Source organism: Symphalangus syndactylus, chromosome 9 (genome assembly GCF_028878055.3).
Source record: "Symphalangus syndactylus isolate Jambi chromosome 9, NHGRI_mSymSyn1-v2.1_pri, whole genome shotgun sequence".
NCBI lineage: Eukaryota > Metazoa > Chordata > Mammalia > Primates > Hylobatidae > Symphalangus > Symphalangus syndactylus.
Window position 1 is genome coordinate 121,030,841 of NC_072431.2, and position 20,000 is coordinate 121,050,840.

Here is a 20,000-nt window from a genome sequence, read left to right on the forward strand (position 1 = left end):
ACATGCATGAGCAAAGAGATAACCTGAAACTGAAACTTATATTTAAAAGGGAAGGAGATCATAAAAGTTTAGAAAATTTGCAGCCTATGTGGTAGAAAAGAAAAACCCATTTTCTGGAGAGGAATTCAAGCTAGCTACAGAAACTGGCATAAGTAAAAAAGAGCCAAATCTTAATAGCCAACACAATGGGGAAAATGCCTTGAAGGCATTTCAGAGACCTTCACAGCAGCCCTTCCCAAATGTCAATAGCCAAGACAACAGGGAAAATGCCTCAAAGGCATTTCAGAGCTGTGGCAGTCCCTCCTATCACAGGCCTGGAGGCCTAGGAGGGAAGAATGGTTTTATGGGCCAGGCCCAGGGCTCCACTGCCCTGCCTAACCTTGGGACACTGCTCCCTGTGTCCCAGCTGCTCCAGCTCCAGCCATGGCTAAAAGGGCTCCAGATATGTCTCAGGCATCTGCTCCAGAAGGTGCAAGCCATGAGCCTTGGAGGCTTCCACATACTGTTAAGCCTGTGGGTGAACAGAGGGCAGGAGTTGAAGCTTGGGAGACACTGCCTAGATTTCAGAGGATGTATGGAAATGCTTGGAAATCAAGGCAGAAGTCTGTTGCAGGAACAGAGACCTCATGGAGAACCTCTGCTAGACCAGTATGGAGGGGAAATGTGGGATTGGAGGCCCCACACAGAGTCTCAACTGGGGCACTGCCTAGTGGAGCTGTGAGAAGAGGGCCACCATCCTGCAGACCCGAGAATGGTAGATCCACTGACAGCTTGCACCATGAACCTAGAAAAGCTGCAGGCACTCAACTTCACAGGGGTGGAGATGCCCAAGGCCTTTGGAGCCCACCCCTTGCATCAGCGTGGCCTGGATGTGACACATAGAGTCAAAGGAGATCATTTTGGAGCTTTAAGATTTAATGACTGCCCTGCTGGGTTTCTGACTTGCATGGGGTCTGTAGCCCCTTTGTTTGGGCTAATTTCTCCCTTTTGGAATGGGTATATTTACCCAATGCCTGTACCTCCATTGTATCTTGGAAGTAACTGACTTGTTTTTTATTTTACAGGCTCATAGGAAGAAGGGATTTGCCTTGTCTCAGATGAGACTTTGGACTGTGGACTTTTGAGTTAATGCTGAAGTGAGTTAAGAATTGGGAGACTGTTGAGAAGGGATGATTGTATTTTGCAATATGAGAAGGGCATGAGATTTGGGAGGGGCCAGGGGCAGGATGATATGGTTTAGATTTGTGTCCTTGCCCAAATCTCCTGTCAAATTATAATCCCCAGTGTTGGAGGAGGGGGCTGGGGAAGGTGATTGCATCATGGGGACAGATTTTCCCCTGCTGTTCTCATGATGGTGAGTTCTCATGAGATCTGGTTGTTTAAAATTTTGTGGCACTTCCTCCATTGCCCTCTTCCTCCTTGTCTAGCCATGTAAGATGTGCCTGCTTTCCCTTCTCCTTCTGCTATGATTATAAGTTTCCTGAGACCTCCCCAGCTGTGCTTCTTGCACAGCCTGTGGAACTGTGAATCAATGAAACCTCTTTTACTTATAAATTGCCAAGTCTCAGATAGCTCTTTATAGCAATGTGAGAAGAGACTAATGCACTGACCCTCAGACCTAATAGGTCCCCTATTAACATCTTTGAGCATCTTTCCATTTTCTTAGAACAGCTACCAGTCTTTGATAATCACAATGCAAATCTTTATGTAATAATTGTCCCCCTCACTTGACCAAATCTCTAGGAAGATAGAACTTCACATAATAGGAGCTCAGTAAATAATTTTTCAAAGAAATAAATGGATTGATAAACAGAAGGATAAGAGTTAATGTTATGATTGACTTGGTACTGTGCTTATTCTTAGGGCCAAAGACTGAAACCAGGCCAGATAAAGAGGCAACAGCCAAAAGACTCTAAGAAACTAAGTCATATTTTTCTGTTCTAGGCATTGGCATGAGGAAATACAAACCTCTTTCTACTGTAGGAGTTTCTTATGGCTGTAGAAACCATAAGAAAACTCCTACGGCAGGAAAAGGTTAGAGTTACTAGACCCAAACTGAGCAGCTACAGTGGGCTTATTCATTTATGTTTCTTATAGCTATATTTATGCAGTATATGCCGGCCGAATTTCATCTTGATGGGTTGTTAGTTAGTCATGTAGCTTGAGGTAAGTTGAGATTCTGTGTCTATCACACTTCAGTGAAATATCAATAAAATGTCATTTTGAAGAATAAAAAAATTAAGGGGCAGCTTTGAGACAGATGCTGACTTCAATAATTTTTATAGGACTCTGGTCAAACACTGCCTTACCATACCATCAGCTACTCAGCAGTGAAGCGCTGGAGCATTTTGGAACTGTTCCTAGGTTAGAGAAACCCAAAGGAGAGCTTTTGTCTTTTTTATCTACTTTTTAAAACTCAACATCCATAAAATTTTGGGAAAAAAGGAAGAAAGACTACTCACTACACGTAGCAGATACAAATAAAGCCAAATTATTCGTTTCAGAAGTGAAAAGTGAGGATATGACACTTGTTTCGACCATCTTTCTTTCTCTTTGCTTTTCTGATCTAAATGAACAGAAAATGACTTGAAAATTTGCTTTTCCTTGCAAATAGTCTACTTAAAAGGCCACATCTCAGGGACTCAGATTGCCATCACAGCTTACAATGCTATCACTGCATTTGTAGTTCTCAGCTTAATATTGGAATGTAGTTTAAATGCATAACATTTTCCCTGACTTCGATAAAGATTTAAAATAATGGAAACTCAATACTTTTCATGTACCATTTCTTCTTTACATGGAATGAAATTAGTTTATCTTGTAATTTTGTGAAGGTTTCTTTCCCTCAATTCAACACGTTTGGCAAAGCTTTCCAATGAAAAGTTCAGTTCATTAAAAATGACCTTAATGGACTTAACATGTATTGGTGGTGACAGGGTGCATACTTTATTTTGGCACACAAGGATCCCATTAATTTGTCTTTGTCACTCTCTAGGGCTCTGCTAAGCAACAGTTCAGATTTAGCTTTCTGAAAGTAGCTACAGAACGAGCAACTGTGGTGACAGAGGGAGGGGCTGATAAATTTAGAACTCCTTGGTTTGCAATCAAGGAATGACTACAAAAAAATGGCTCTATCTGCTCTCTTATTATTGATTCTGCTGTTTCTGTACATGGAGATCAAGTATATTTAACTCAGAGTAGAGAGAGGTTACTTTTTCACCCAGGCAGCTTCTGAACTTTTCTTACTCATTTTTGTAATTCCTCCTAAATCTCTTTTTATTTAAATAAAGATTTGTCTCTTAAAATAAACTCTGGGCTAAATTAAAAGGATGGTGCTTATAAGTGAGTCTTCAAAGACCCTCAGAAGTGTAGATGAAGAAAGGCAGTAAGGTGGTGTGAGCTGGGAACCCACTAGCTGAGTTTTGAGTTAAATATTGTTGTTCTCTCTCAAATGCCATTAGATGCAAGATGTATGAGGCAGACACAACAGCTGCCTCAATTTCTCCATTTGTAATAAGTGGTTATTAGACATCTTAACTCCCTTAAAGATTCTCTAGGAAAATGAATGATGCTAGAAAAGGCCTAATCACAACAAAAATTTATATACATAGCACTTCCTGCATACCAGGTACTTTATACAGATTAACTTAAACCTCAGAAGAACCCTATGAGGTAGCGACTACCTCACTTCACAGGTGATAAATGGAGGCATATGGGGTTAAATGACTTTCCCAAGGTCAAGATTGAAACACAAGCTGTCCGTCCCTGGGGCCCACACTTTTAGTCACTGTGCAGAGCTGTCCTGCATGGAGGTATGATCAAAAATTAACTTGATTTTTACTCTGATTCCAGCAGGATTGTCTCTTTGTCAGGGCACACAAATACAGAGACTCACCCCTCACCAACTCACCCAGTTGGCAGCTTGATGCATCCGAAAAAAATCAATTTTAGGAAATTATCTGCGGTTTCTACAGCCTGTTTTTAACATATAGGTAGGAATAACTGAGGTACACATAATGATACAAAATATCTGATCACTTGCTATGTAAAAAGATCATATATCTTTCCCCAAGTACTAGTTTTGGAATCAAAGCCAGATTCAAATCAGTTTGATCATAATCTGTCAAACATCGGTTCATATCAACATCCCCCTCAAACCCTTTCAATGTATATATTATATTCTTCTATCATTTATTTCTTATATTTATGCATTACCATGTAATAGCTTAACTATCTGATATTTTATCTTAGAGGTAGATGCAATTCTAATATATGCTAGTAGAGAATTTGGGAATTCAATAAATAAGTCTCCTGAACTCCTTTTTAAATCAGTAACTCTCTCATGATATGATACCCAAACATCAAATTGCATTTCTTAAAGACAGCTAGCTCATTTCTTCAGTCTGTGGATAGACAACTGGTACTCAACACTTTGGTCACAATCCTATTGCTCTTGTGATAAGAATGCACTAACGGTTTCTTGAGGGCAAAGACTACGGTTATTTTCGCAATACCTGCACCTGGCACATAGCATGGCATAGGGCAGGGGATTTATAGGTGAGTTTAGCTTCCATCGTTAGGAGGTGTGAATAATTTAGCAAGTCTAGTGGCTCTCTAAAGTCATCTAGAATATGGAATTAGCCCAAGAAATTATATTAAGCACTTTGCTGCTACAGAGAATAGGGAAGAGGCCAGAAAGGAAGGTGTTGGAAGTGAGAGAGGTCAAGACTATTGTAGGGGAAGGGTTGATGCTGTCTGGCCAGTGTGAGGCTTTAGCTCTACCATATGCCAGTTTTCAAAATTAAGTGCTCTTTAATCTTATAATTCTAATGCTCAACTCTTTGCTGCTTGAACATTCTTTTTATTGATTGAATAATCTGCAAACAGTGTTTAAATTTCTTGATCTTAGATTTCTTAAGAATCATGAATCATCTCACCTGTTTCTACACATAAACAAGATATTCATCGTTACTTTTCTGTGGCCTGAGATTCATGAAGAGAATATAATTCAGGTACCTTATATTTAGAATATAAATAGTAACACTATATGGACCCATAAATGATGTTTGGTTCACTACATTTTGAGGAGGGATATAAAAACACATGTCACACAATTAACATTTCTAGCCACTTAAAAAATATGAATTCACATTCTTAACCACTGAGTTAAGCCATCTACATTCTTAGACTACTTATTGGGTATAAATATGGACTAATGAAAACATACGCTTAAATATTATATCTTTAAATACTATTTTCAACAAGGTAAACAAGGCATTTAATGAGTACAGAATCACCATGGTGACTCTTATTGGCTTTTCTATATGCATCTAATTCCTTGTGGGTTCTGTTCACATAGATGCATGACAGGAATTTCCCTTTGCTTCTTATTGAATAAACCCCATTGCTAAGCTGATGCCATCTGGCATCCAGATATTACTGCTGCCTTCTGCTTACTTACTTTTCTTCCTCTTCGTCTTCTTTTTTGTAATGGCTCACAACAAGATTATTTATGGCAATACATTTAAGCCCTGACTATTTTGTTGAAGCACAAATATAGTCTCCTAACCATGCAAAGCCGTTGACTGAAAATCTAATAAGATAACTCAAGATCTTTTAAAATGCAAGATCAAGGCACAAGGACTACCCAATCCTACCTTTGAAAAAATGGCATCATTAAGGCTCTCCACCTGGTGAAGGCCAGCTATTTAACAAGGGAATATCTAGATAAAATTGCTATATTGGCCACACTGTGTCCAAAGCAACTGGCATATCCCATTGCTTCTTCTGAGCCATCAAAGAAGTACAGGCAACTGAAATATATCTGGAAGAACCTGGCTTCCCTAAGTGCCCCACTGGTCCTCACTTTCTCTACCTGGGATGCCTTGTTTTAGAGACCAGGAAGAGCACCTAAAGCATCCAGACTACACCTTTTTTTCTTTTTCCTTTTTTTTTTAAAACATGAGTCCCTTAGCAAATTACACCTTCTAGGGCATTAGGTGGCCTGTTAGTAGCCTGAAGGAGTTAAGGAAATGAACAATTTCCTTCCTGTTCCAAGTCAGAGCAGGCTCTTTAAGGTAAGCTGAATGACCTCCTATCCAACAACATTTCTTTAAATGTATCATTTTTCCTCATGAAATTAAGCTGTCAGAAGGGTCACACTATGTACTTGCCTGGGTGATACATGTCAGGTGATAGTGATGTTTATGCACACATCTCAGTCAAGACTAAAGCTACGGTATAAAAATAAGAGATGGGAAACCTGTCAGGAATTTTTTTAGCTTCCACCTGATTAACAAATATAATTGTACTACCACTTTTTAGTTCCAATTCCCCACCAATAAAGGTACACTTTTGAGAGTTTCCAAAAAGACCTAGAAAGCTATTGCTATATATTTTTCCATGAAAGCAACCAGATGGGCTCAATCTGGCATTTAAATGATGTATCCTAAATCTAACAACACCCTCAACAGCTGGAGGGAAATAAAAAATGACATAGTTTGAAACTTAACAGAAGATAATTTTATCAGTATTTTTCCCATCCCCCCTTTTCTAGTACTAGCATGGCACTGCTATTACCCTCAGAAAAATGAAATTCTCCCAGAGTCTTAGTAATTGTAGAAGTCTACTTCAACGGTCAGAGGCATTTGAACCAGGGCAACTCCATCTCAAATAGGCACTGGGTTAAGGCTGAGACCGGCTGGGCTGCATTCCCAGGAGATTAGGCATTCTTAGTCACAGTCATATATATATATATATATATATATATATATATATATATTTTTTTTTTTTTTTTTTTTTTGAGATGCTCTTTTACCCAGGCTGGAGTTTGGTGGCGTGATCTCAGCTCACTGCAGCCTCCATCTCCCAGGCTCAAGCAACCCTCCAGCCGCAGACTCCTGAGTAGCTGCAAATATAGACACACACCACCATGCCTGGCTAAGTTTTTTGAGTTTTAGTACAGACCAGGTCTTGCTATGTTGCCCAGGCTGGTCTTAAATTCCTCATGTTGTACATACCTAGAAAATATATTCGACTGGACGTGGTGGCTCATGCCTGTAATCCCATCACTTTGGGAGGCTGAGGTGGGTGGATCACCTGAGGTCAGGAGTTCAAAACAGCCTGGCCAACACGGTGAAACCCTGTCTCTTATTTACTAAAAATACAAAAATTAGCTGGGCATGGTGGCGGGCACCTGTAATCCCAGCTATGCGGGAGGCTGAGGCATGAGAATAGCTTGAACCCAGGAGGTGGAGATTGCAGTGAGCCGAGATCACGCCATTGCATTTCAGCCTGGGCGACAAGAGTGAGACTATGTTTCAAAATATATATATATATATATATATATATATATATGTATTCATCACAATATTCCTACCTTTCTACCACATGAATCAGATGTGTCATAACAAACCAATCTGTTGTTGAGGGAAAGAAAATCAACATGTAGAAGTATTTTTGAGTTGACGATTCAGCTTTATATGATGAAATCTATCTATATATTACCACCATGTGAGCCAATCTCCGTATTTATTTCAGTGGTTCTATGAAACTGATATCTGGATTTGTATCTTGTGCATGGTGTTTAGTGCAACCACAATGTTGGTTGTCGGTACATTCTTCTGGTCTATAATGTGTTAATTATTTCTTGGCAATTCAGTTTTTAGTCTTTTATCATTGTTTTCTTCTAAGCATCTTAAAGCAGTTACTTCCCAACATATGTTTGGCCTGAGTGCTAACCAATCTTTTCCTTACATTTTGGGTTAACTAAAAGTATCTAACGTTGAACAAGGGTATCTTCATAAGCTGAAGACATTCATCTGGTGATTTTTCTGTATTACGTAATGAGATAGGCTGGTGATAATATTTTCACTTTCCATATAGGGAAATAAATGATATTTACTGCTTTACTACGGAACTCTCCACTGTTAGCTGGAGCCAAAGCAAGAGAAAATAGTTGTGAGCCACTGTTCTTGCCTCGCTGCAGCAGTTCAGAAGTGACAGCCACAGCTTCTAAACATTACCATTTAATTTAAGCAGTGTGAGTCTCTTTGGTGGGGGGAAGGAATGACTTGCTGACAGTTGATCATTTCTTCATTATGCTTCAGAGAGTAATTATAGGTTGTCACATACATTTAGAAACCGGTCTATGTGGTTTAAGAAAAGATGGAATTAAGGCCATGCAACATTATGTTTTTTAAATTCAAAATCAATATAGATAAAAAAAATGTGACACTTAGGACCTTTCTTAGGGTGCAGTGCACTAAACACGTAAAGTGTATTAAAATGTAGAAACCATATACCTTTCATTACATTATTCTACAGCTGTCATTTATTTTATTTTGGTATAAAAGTAATTATTATTCTGAGCACAATAGTATACATTTCCTTTACCCTGCACCAGCACTCCAATTACAATCTACTCCAATTCAGATTAACCATGCCAAGATGGCAATTTCATTACACTAAGAGTAAATTTTAATAGTTTAATATATGGCTATACTTTCAATGGCTAAAACTATGTTTAACTACTTTAGAGATTTTATTAAGATTAACGTTAAACATAATGCATCTTAATCGGATCTTTAGTAGAAAACATTCATTACAAAATATGGTTGATGATGGTCTATGTAATGCTTCTGTGGATGCATTAAACTCCACTGACAGCTTTCATCTGAAAGGCATCTAATAATGGGAAGATGCTTATCGATGTAAAATGTTTCCATTTATTTTCAATTTTGTATTATTATTTACCATCAGCCAGAATGCAAGATTATACATAGGATTACACTTTAGTTCAAGTGACAAAATACAGTGTACAAGGGGAGAAGAGTTTATTTAGGTAAAATAAAACATAACTGGTTTCAAATAGATTTAACCCAGTAGGATATAAAAGGAGTCACCAGCTCTAATTACATAGCATCTTTCTGTGTCTTAAATAGGACCTTACTGGATTAAGAAGTTATTAATGCCCCCCTAAAAAGAACAGCTTATTTACTCCTCAGCAACAAAAAGGCCTGTCAAATCAGGTAGTGGTAGAGGAGAAGCATAAAATTGTAAGCCTTTATACATTCATTCCAAGGTGACACTGTGATCTTTAATCACTCGCTTTCCTCCAAAGTTCTGCAATGGTTAGTTGCTTTTTCTCAAAGAAGTCAAAAAGTTTGCTGTAGTAACTTTACAGTACAGAAATAATTTGTTTGCTTAATTATCCTTCTAAGTAAAAATATGTGTTTCCTGGGCCAGGCGCGGTGGCTCACGCCTGCAATCCCAGTACTTTGGGAGGATGAGGCAGGCGGATTGCTTGAGGTCAGGAGTTTGAGACCAGTCTGGGAAACACGGAGAAGCCCAGTCTCTACAAAAAAATTAAAAACATAGCCTGGTGTAGCGGCCTGCACCTGTAGTCCCAGCTACTCGGTAGGCTGAGGTGGGAGAATTCATTGAGCCTGGCAGGTGGAAGCTGCAGTGAGTTATGATTGTGCCACTGCACCCATGCCCGGGTGACAGAGGGAGACCCTATCTCAAAAAAAAAAAAAAAAAAAAATAGGGAAAAAAAGCGTTTTCTAATGTGTGCATCCTTTTGGTGTATGTGAAATCAAAGGACAGAATATAATTTCTTTACAAATGACCTTTGGTTACTGTACAAATCTATATTTTGGATTTCTTGTGCACTTAGGAACACAGTTGTGTTCTGGCAAACCACATCAGATTTAGATTCAAACAGAACGAATCTGAGAAAATTGTAAATTGCATTTAAATGGGTTGCAACGTTAATTTATATCTCTAGTAAAATTTGGAAATCATTTTATATCCTACATGCTCTGCTATTAACTCTTGGAGGGTGGATGACATATCTTAAGTGCCAGTGAATAGCACAGAGCTTAGAACTTACATTAAATGAATTAGTTTAGAAAATTTTTCAACCTGAGAAACTTCTTGGGTCATAGATGAAATTTTTCAATCAATTGTATCCCCTCGTTTGTAAAAGTGATGTAGCAGCTATGCCTATCAGAGTTTTCTAATGAAATCAATACATAAACTTATCAGTCAATCAATCATCCACTTAATCTACTTTTGTCTCTCCTTTTTGTTTCCTCTTCTGAAGCATCTGGCAAATCTGGGCCTCACGGTTTTACAGATTCCATGGCCTTGATAAAATTGAGCACACATGGGACATAATCAAGTGGGGCAAATAAGTAGGTCCATCCCTAATACCAATCCCAGGAAGAAAGGGAAAAGGAAAGTTAATGAACTTCCTTTGCCCTCAGGTATACTTTACTTGCTCTTTAATTTTTGTGAGTGACTGTATTGCAAAACTGGGAGAGCGTGAAAAGCAGCTCAGACTTTCCCATCAAATCTATGTTATATCATCAGCTGCAGCCTGGGCCTTCTCACCTTTGGCCCCTTGCCAAGAGAAGAGAGGAGGTAAGATTTTGGAGAAGAGGGTAAGCACTACACCTTCGTTTTCTTACTTTAGGCAAAACAGAAGTATTTACAATGCAATCATCAGTTTTGACAAACACTTTTTGAAACTAATCAATCTTTAATTTGAGAGCCAAAAAGCTTTGGTGAGATGATTACACTTAGTTCAGAACCCATGAAAGCTACAACCAGTGAGACACTGCTTTCTTTAAACAAATCAGTTTCAAATGTAGAAGTTTGTGCTTTTACAACTTACGAGGGCTCCTCTGACACCGCAGCTCCTTCTTCTAGCTCTTGAGCTTGTTTGAACCATGGCAACTTGGCCTCGACTGGAAGTTTCTCTGAGAATTCAGTGCGTGCACATACAAAGGAAGAGGTTAGAACCAACCTGGGATTTTAGGAAAATTCCTTATTCTCCTCACCAAGAAGTTACTATATTGACAAACACGAATAATAAGTTTTTGGGTAAATTGCTGCCTCTGATGATGGTCATATCTAGAAAAATAAAATCGAATTTTAAAATGTTTAATAATACGAGTTTGTGTACAAGCTTCCTCTTTATTATGATGAATAGCAAAGGAAAGTCCTTTTATTATGAAAGTTGTAAGTGTAGGAGCACTAGCTCAATATGCATATAAAGAATCATCGAAGTATCTTTTTACCATTTCCTCTTGAAAAGATAGAGCAGTATTTACCTTGGAAAACAAAGTATAATCAATTATATTGTGATATTTTCATAAATTCTAACTTTTTTTTTTGCCTTTTAGCTAAGTGTGATCTATGTCACATTGCCAAAAACAAACTCTTTCACTCTGAAATCCACAAAACATTGATTTAGATATCCGACTCATTCAGTACTACCCCAAGGCTCACTGACAACTGGAATATGTGCAAATGAGGGTTCATAACACATAATTTGACTTATTTCACCTATTTATCTAGCTTTCGCCAAACAATTCAAAACAAGCTTCCTAGTTACTTCCTGGGAAAAAAATTGTGGAGGAGAAAAATGAAGAGGGAGGTTATAACTGCTCTTACAGAAATGACTGCCAAGATTCCCGTTCTAGCATATTTATTAGGGTCATTTATGGGGATATTTGCCTTTATAGTATGAGCCAATGACGTTCTATCACCATTTTATAACATATAATTGCAAAGATGAAAGAAATATGTCTATACATATATGCACCATAGAATTATATGGTATTTTAATGATGTTTAGAGAGCCAGGCTCACTCTTTAGTTGTGAAAATCCAGATTTGATTCTTGATAGTTAACTGCAAACTGCTTTTCTTTCTCTGAAGTGGCTTGGTAAAGATAAAGCTAATAAACAATTGACTATTTTAACTTAGGGGCATCACTTCTTGTTCTCTATGCACAGCAATTATTTATAGTCAAAAAACAAAGCAAGTGAGAAATGTGAAACTGCCAAAGCCAAAAGGATTTGCTAACGTTTTAAACACAGCAACACTGTACCTATACATATATCATTTTACAACTACAACTATCGCAGTAAATGACTCAGTCGGCTGGGCATGGAGGCTCATGCCTGTAATCCTAGCACTTTGGGAGGCCGAGGCAGGTGGATTACCTGAGCTCAGGAGTTCAAGACCAGCCTGGGCAACACGGTGAAACCCCGTCTCTACCAAAAAAAATACAAAAAATTAGCTGGGCACGGCAGCATGCGCCTGAAATCCCAGTTACTCTGGAGGCTGAGGTAGGAGAATCGCCTCAGCCTGGGAGGCAGAGGTTGCAGTGAGCTGAGATCACGCCACTGAACTTCAGCCTGGGCAACAGAGCGAGAATCCGTCTCAAAAAAAAAAAAAAAAAAAAAAAAAAAGACACAGTAAATGAAGCTGTCTCTGGTGGCGTAGTTAGCTCTCTGTCTTTCAATAAGGAAGCATTCAGTTTGGCACTAATAGTAAGCTTGTAATACTTTATTGTTGTTTTGAACTAAATCCTGTCAGACGCACCTGTGGCAACCTTCTCTCATAGTTGAGGGCGCTGATGATAGTTGGGAGTTAAAAGTAACTTACTGCTTGTGGAAGTTACTATATTGCAGGCATTAGGTTAACCACCCTGTTTATGTTATATCTCATTTAACTTACACATGATCTCTGATTTAGATACTATTATTACACCCATTTTACAGAGGAGGCAACCAAGGCTTCGAGAGAGGTGCATTTATTAAAATTAATCAGGATTTCTGTTTTTTTTTGTTTCCTTTTATATCGTTAATTTAGATTTTATGATGCCATTCAGTTGCAATTAGGGCCACCTATAGTATAATAAAGAGCTACACTGTGACTGATTTTTCAGAGAAATTTAATGGCTTAAAAAAATAAAGAAATGGGAGCCATATTTAATATTAAAAATTAAAGGGGGTTTAAAGAGTTCTTTACTTCTGAATGGCTTGTGACTTTGAATTTTTCTTTTCCATTGACACAGACAAGTAACAATACTTGTACAGAAATCAAATTCATATTCTTGCTAATCTGAGATATCCAATGTAATTATAAGTCTGGCTCACTAAAAGCTTAGCTCTACACTTTCCTAAAATTTCTTTTTTATAAATTATTGCAGTATCTATTAAATTCTGATATATTTTAAATTGTGGTTCTGGAATCCAGTCTCATATTAATGTTTTAATTTTCAATATAAAAAACGACAGTTTTCTGTTTCATCAGTTTGAAGTATGAGACTTCCCAACGTACTTCAGCCTTAACAAAATAGACATACTTGGGTTCACTCCCTTGTTTTTAAAGGCAAGAAATGTGGATAGTAAATCAAACATATATTTCTAGAATATCTGGTCTGCCTTTAAGCAGATACATCTGTATTCTTCAGCAATAGTCCTCAAATAACTTTATGACTTGGGAGATAATTATATAAATATATTTCTACATGTAGCAGCTAATGAAATTTTGCAATCAAAATCATTTGAAAGATTCTTTAAAATAATCAAATTCCTTTAGTAGAGTTTAAGTTATAAAGAATTCTTACTAAGAATAATTGGGATACTTAAAAATATTCCAAGGAGTTTAAAACACACCTGACTACACACAACAATTAACAGGCTGGTAAGAGAGCAACTGTCAAGTTACCTTTGGGTTTATAGCAGGGAGTGGGTACGATGCATTCCTCTTTTATGTGGGGCTTTGTTTTTGGGCTACAGCCTCCTGTGTGCATTCCTCGATGGTCGATGCAGAGGACCACACGGTATCTGAGGCCCTGGCCACATGTCACTGTGCACTGGAAAGAGATTGCAAGAGAGAGGAGACTCGTAGGCAAAGCCTTGTTTACTTTTCTTCACTTCCCATCTAAAGCTTTTAATCTAAGTCTTCTTTTTTTTTTCCCACACAAGGACTCCTGGTAAGTTTATACCACTTCTTACCAGTCAAGGGATCTTTGTTCTATTTGGCTATTTGAGGTGAAGCTCGCTGAAAATTAAATCACTTTCAATTCCATAGCTTTGGATTAATCAGTTAACAATCTTTAAGTACCCACTGTGTGCAAAGTCTCAAATCAAGCACCAAAAAGAAGAAAGGAGAAAAGAGACTGTAGAGTGTGCTTAATTTTGATTACCAGCACTGTATTTTATTTAGTTACTTTGCTAATGACTGCTACTTCCAAAAATATGGGAAATACCCCCACATGGATATGAAAAAATTTAAACTACGATTATAGCTAAATTATATTGCAGCATTGTCAATCCAATTGATTACACTGAAAGGCAAAAATAACATTTAAAAGAACAGACTGAATGACCAGATGCCCAATGTAGATTGCACCTCTAATGGTTCCCCATGTCTGGTAGCATGTCTAGATGTAGAAAATGTCACAGCTCTGATCTGCTGCCATGAAGCCACAGGGCTCAGTGAAGTCTTTTGTCATTTCTGAGGCTGAGGGCACAATGGCTTATTTCATCTTTCTGTTTCCTTTACCATTTTCCTTTCTGCGTTAGCAGTCAGGAAACCCTGAATAACATTTTATGTTTAGTTACAGCAGGTTTCCTAACATCTATAAGCTTTTTCTTTTAATTATCTTACTTCGTTCCAATTTTAATTTTTGTGCTATTTTCATTTCCTCCTCCCCCCTTCTCCAATGACTAATATACATAGTTTTAATATTAATCCCCTTAGGCCCTTTTGGATACAAAGCATAATACATACAAAATGAAATCAAACTTCTGGTCTACTGAGCTCTATCATCAAAACAGCTTTTACAGATTCGGGATCAGACATTCGGCCTCAATTACCCTTGAAAGGCAGTTGCTTCCCCGTGCCATTTGAGGGAACATTATCTGGGGAACAATAGAGGCTTCTTGAAGGAACTTGAAGAAAGACATTTTAAAAAAACATCATTTACTTTTGGTCATGCTGGATTTGGGGCATTCCTACTCCAGGAGCTAAGCTGGTAGGCTTCTAGACACCTCAAGAAGAGTGTGGAGCTGCTCAGGGTACCCGGTGGGGCCATGATGATGAAAGGGAAGAGTGGACTTACTCTCCTAATGAACAAAGAAAGAAGGCACAGTTACCGGAGACCACTCCTGTGCCAGCCATTTAGGGCAGTCAAAAATGTTGCAGGGCTGCGCGATGGGCATCTTAGGGGTGTACATGCATTTCCACTCTTCCACTGAAGTGACATGCCCCTGGATGTCCTCCTCCACACAGGAAACTGCCCGGCTCTGGATGCCCCCCCCACACGAGGAGGAGCACGCGGTCCATGGGGTGGCCTCCCACCTACAGAAGCAAGGGGAGTCATCAGGGCAGACATGCACATTGCTAAGCCTCCTCAGTGACCGGTCGACCAACCCACTCCCCGTGCCTATTGGTATAATCAGGTTCTGAGAGGCTAAGGTCCAGAGAACCAAAAGCCATCTATTGCCTGAAACCCGATGAGTAAGAGAGAAGGATTCAACATTCTCTGCAAACCGTGAAGCTCTACACAAATGTAAGCCATCACAGTTTTGAGAGCTGTCCACAAGGATATCTGTGCTGTCTGTAACCTACTCAGAAGAGGTAGGATGTAGTTCTATCCTTCTCCCATAGTTTCAAGATATGTATATATAAAATTTATTTTCGTTAAACCCATTAAGTATCCATCTCAAGACTAAAGTGGTATACTCAGTTAACACTAATGGTTTGCACCTGCAGATACTTTTTATTTTCAATGTAATACTTTACTACTTAACTTCTAGGTATTTTTTTTTAATAGAAGAAGCTCATATAAGATCAAGGTAAACAAAAGACTCTCTCCTTTGCTTCTGCAATCATCAGCTTTGGGACTACATAGATTCAGCACAATTCTGATGTTCAAACTGTGCTATCATTATTAAGCTCAGGGGCAGAAGTGTTAATATTATCTACATATTCCATAACTGTTGAGGGATACTGGTAGGTAGAGTTCAGTAGGTAACTCTTGGAACTGTGAAGAGGTTTGGTTTGGGTTGGAAGGCTAATGGCATCTGAAAGTAGACATATAGTTAAGTAAGGTAGAAAATAACAATATTGTCAAAACATTTAAGAGACTTCCACTGATTTTTTTTTCAGAGATTTACGCAGCTCTGAAGCATCAGGTCCCAGATGCAGAGAGATATCTTTGCCAAATTCTCTTTTCTTCTCCTGTAGATTTAGAGAATGTAGAATTTCTAAAAACAGAAACATTGGGACTGAGTTGAGCTTGTCTTTTTTACATATATTCTGCTTATTGATGAGGATTGCTAAGGAGATTTAAGATTTCTCTTAGAATTATGAGAGATATAATTTTAATGAGAGAAACAAAATGTCACCGAGTTGATCCATTTGAATAGTTAAAATTTTAAAATGTTGCACAGGCACACCATTGAGACATTAATTATTCTGTAGGCAGGTTTTTTGTGTACATTGTGAGTTTGATTTCTCTTCTGCATGAGCCTGAATCATGTGTTTTTCCTAGTTACAAAGGGTTTTCCTTCACATTTTCTCTGCACTGTTCAAGTTTAGGCAACAACTGTTATCTGCACTGCCAAAAGCCAAGATGTGCTGCCAAATACAATATTTTCCTATGTGTATTTCCCCAGGAGACACATAAGAAAATGTCATTGTGGGGAAACTGAGGCCCTCTGGCCCTTGGGAGACTTTCTGATCTCTTTCAAGAGAATGAAGTAGCTCTGTAGAGAGTTTCTCTTCCCAATGGGTAAGACCAATTCTCCTTTGTCTCCACATAAATCTCTGGAGGGCTTCCTTCTGGAGACGAATAACAGGCCTGATTCAGATTGAAGTTGGGTTGAATACATAAGTATGTATTCACATTAGATTTGATCTGACAGTGAAGTAGGAATATGTTTTTAAATGTACATTTAATCACTTAGAATATTAAGATGTCATAAAGGAGCACATTTTCTAATTGCTACTCTAAAATTCTTAAGCTTGACCCTACTAAAGGGAGAGTGATTAATTTCTGTCTCAGCACTTGGACCTGACCATAGTGCAATTTCACAAATAGCAGTAAGTATCTTTTTCAATATCAGTGATCATAGAAAGACAAATGAGGCAATATTATTTCAAAAATTTATACTATGGTCCCAGCATACAACTACAGTTCTATGCATAGAAAATTATCATGTGAATCCTTGTATAATAATAGGGTTATGTGGAATCTTGAAGTAAAACATGTCTGTGTGCTTTAAAGAAAGCGTAACAAAAGCTGAGAGAGAGCATGTCAGGAGATCTGAAGACAGTAACCAGGTAAGTGCTTGGAATAAAAAAAAAGACATATCCAAGAATCTTATCCTGGAGAACATTGAATGAATTTATACATCATATATGTAACCTTTTTTGGCTTTTAATTTTTTTAAACACACAGTGTGTTTAAGAAATTCTCAAATTAAGCAGGATGCACAAGAGTGGCATATATTAATTATGAATCAAGATAATTATTCAGACTACATTCTCATATTATGTCCAGATATGTGTTACAGTCAAAGACTGAAAGCAGGAAAGAACAAGGTAAATATATGTTAATTGTGTTTTGTATCTATACTTGTGTTCTTAGCCCCATTTAAATAATTTAAATTGCCTTGGTCAGTGGGTAGCTTCCATTTGAGAACCATTTTTGAGTCTTAATTCTTCTTATGAATGAAAACACAGTTGTAAAAATAGTTTGCATTTACTAAGACTTTGTCAATAAAGCTGAATGTCTAACTTTATAACTAGTTCGGTATCAGACATACAAGGGGGTAAGAAATAAAATTTATTGTTCTTTCCCATTGTGATACATAGACATGCCAAGAGTGTATACAAGGACATAGTACAAACACACACCCAGGAGGATCGTTTTAATATACCACTGGGATTTAGGCATTTGAAGAAAAATCCCAACCTATAAGAAATCAATTTTAACTTAATATAGGCATTAGTTATGCCAGAGAAATATAAACAAGAGAGATCACAGATAAAACAGAAATCTAGGAGTTGCCATTACAGGAAAAACATAAACTTGATGTTGCTTACTCCTGATGTCCAACTTTACCTTTATCTTGAAATAATGAAATGTATGGCTTTCATACAAACAGATACATATATCCTATGAACATTTATTTCACAGATACAGAAATTGAAACCAAATGAAATCTTGGTTCAGTTTAATAATTTGCTATTTTCATTACTTCAAAAAATTAATTTTTTGCTATTTCATTATTTTTTCAAGGTCAAGAGTTCTGGATAAAACCAGAAAAATGATGCATTAGGAACATTCTAAAGCTATTTATTGTCTTTATCAAAATAGTCATAGGAAAGTAGGAGGGAGCCGACTAATGACATAGCCACGTAGTGAAAGAATTAAAAATAACAAGAAAAACAAGAAGAATATCTAGTATAAGTCAAATTCCTTTCCTATATGTGATCATTAGGTGAAAAGTGAGTTCCCTGCCAGTCACTAGACATATTTAAGTAGATGCTGGATGACAACTTTCACTTGTATATATGTATTATATAAACATCGATAGATGTGTATATACATGTGTGAATACATATGCATTGAATATATGAATGAATATTTGTGTAAATATATATTTAACATATCTGTGGTATATGGTTGTGATTGTTGGAGAAGGAATGGGAGAATGAAGCATCAATGGGGAGTTGCACTAGATGACCTTAAGGGACCTCTATTTGGATTCTAATTCATTAGGTATTTGGAGACTTTTCCATCAAACACTTACAGTTCAAAATAAAATTATTTTCTGGGCTTGGTTTAATTTGAGATGGAGCAGGCTGCTGTGGATTACTCCAACCATTTATGATCTGATTTAAACCCTTGGTTCTAAATAGCAGCTGATTCCCTGAGGGCCAAGTAAGCCAAGAAAATAGAGCATAGGTCTACTTCAATCCCAATTCTAATTTCTGCTCTCTGTGGAGCTGTTTCCAGTGCAGTCAACACACTCAGTAGCTAGAGTATTTTTCAGCGTCTCCGGTTTTCTTATGAATATATTATAAAGGGAACAATTTCTTTTAAAAGATCCTGAATTACTTTCATTACCTTTTTTCTAGTTTTTAAAAGTACTGTACTTTAAAAAAGCAATGCAGCACATTGAATTTTGTTCAGAAAAAATGTCTCCTAAAATGTTTTGAACAATAAGAATATTAAAAAGTTGCCTTTTGTTCTTAATTATAATTTATCTGAAATAAAAAGTGGACATTTAAAGCCCCTATGCAGAATAATGTCACATCTGGAATTCCATGTTAATGGTAGTGCAATAATGCTTTAGGCAGTGTTTGTTCAATCGTTAGCAACAGTGCTTTAATGACTAGGGTCCTATTGAGAGGAAAAATAGGAAAGAACAAAGGGAGGGAAAGAAAGACATAATATAAACCCATACACTGTATCTAATCAGAGTGAATTACTGTTTTCACTACAGTGTAACATGATTCTACCTTAAAGCGGTTTTTGAATGATAAGCTTACAGTCTGAGCAGGCTAGTATTATTCAAAAGCAGAACTCAGTAATGGATTGCAAAATATACCATCTACCATCTTAAAAACATATAATCTCTCTCTCTACGTATATGTATATCTATATATATAGATAAGCAGCAGATGACTAATTTGCTAATTCTAACATCAGGATGATTGATTTACGTACCGAGGAAGGGGATGGTAGAGGTCATAAGGCATGATCTGCTTGTATCCGTCACTGTTAGGAACAATAATGCCAACCCTCTGAGTAGAAGGTACACACAATAAAATAAACACTAAATGATTACATTATACAAATTTTTAATACAAATGTAAAATAACATTAATAATTTGTATCTGTAAAACAACACTGAAACAGTTTTATATCTTTATGCCAGCATATGCTTTAGGATGGGGCAAGTTCTTTGAAAGGGCACCATTTACTATAATTAGTTCTCTGATCCAAGCAGGAAATACCATTGCAAAGGGTGGTGGCAAGAAAACTTGGCACCTCATCATTAACTATGACACAATAAGGTTGTAAATGTTCTTTAATCCCCAAATTATACATCCTATGAGGTCATTACTATTATCATCATTATTCATGTTACTTCCAGATGCTCGCCAAGCAATTACAGTAAG

At 37.4% G+C, this 20,000-nt stretch overlaps 1 protein-coding gene across 2 annotated transcripts in view; it reads right to left on the reverse strand.

Moving 5' to 3' along the window:
- ADAMTSL1 (ADAMTS like 1) overlaps positions 1-20,000 on the reverse strand; it is a 956,380-nt gene that overhangs the window by 214,863 nt on the left and 721,517 nt on the right. For both annotated transcript variants that reach the window (XM_063609087.1, XM_055294157.1), the window contains 4 exons: positions 19,546-19,596; positions 14,960-15,164; positions 13,527-13,674; positions 10,679-10,763 (listed from right to left, as the gene is read on the reverse strand). In XM_063609087.1, the coding sequence (XP_063465157.1) occupies positions 10,679-10,763; positions 13,527-13,674; positions 14,960-15,164; positions 19,546-19,596 (489 nt within the window). The remainder of the gene's footprint in view (positions 1-10,678; positions 10,764-13,526; positions 13,675-14,959; positions 15,165-19,545; positions 19,597-20,000) is intronic.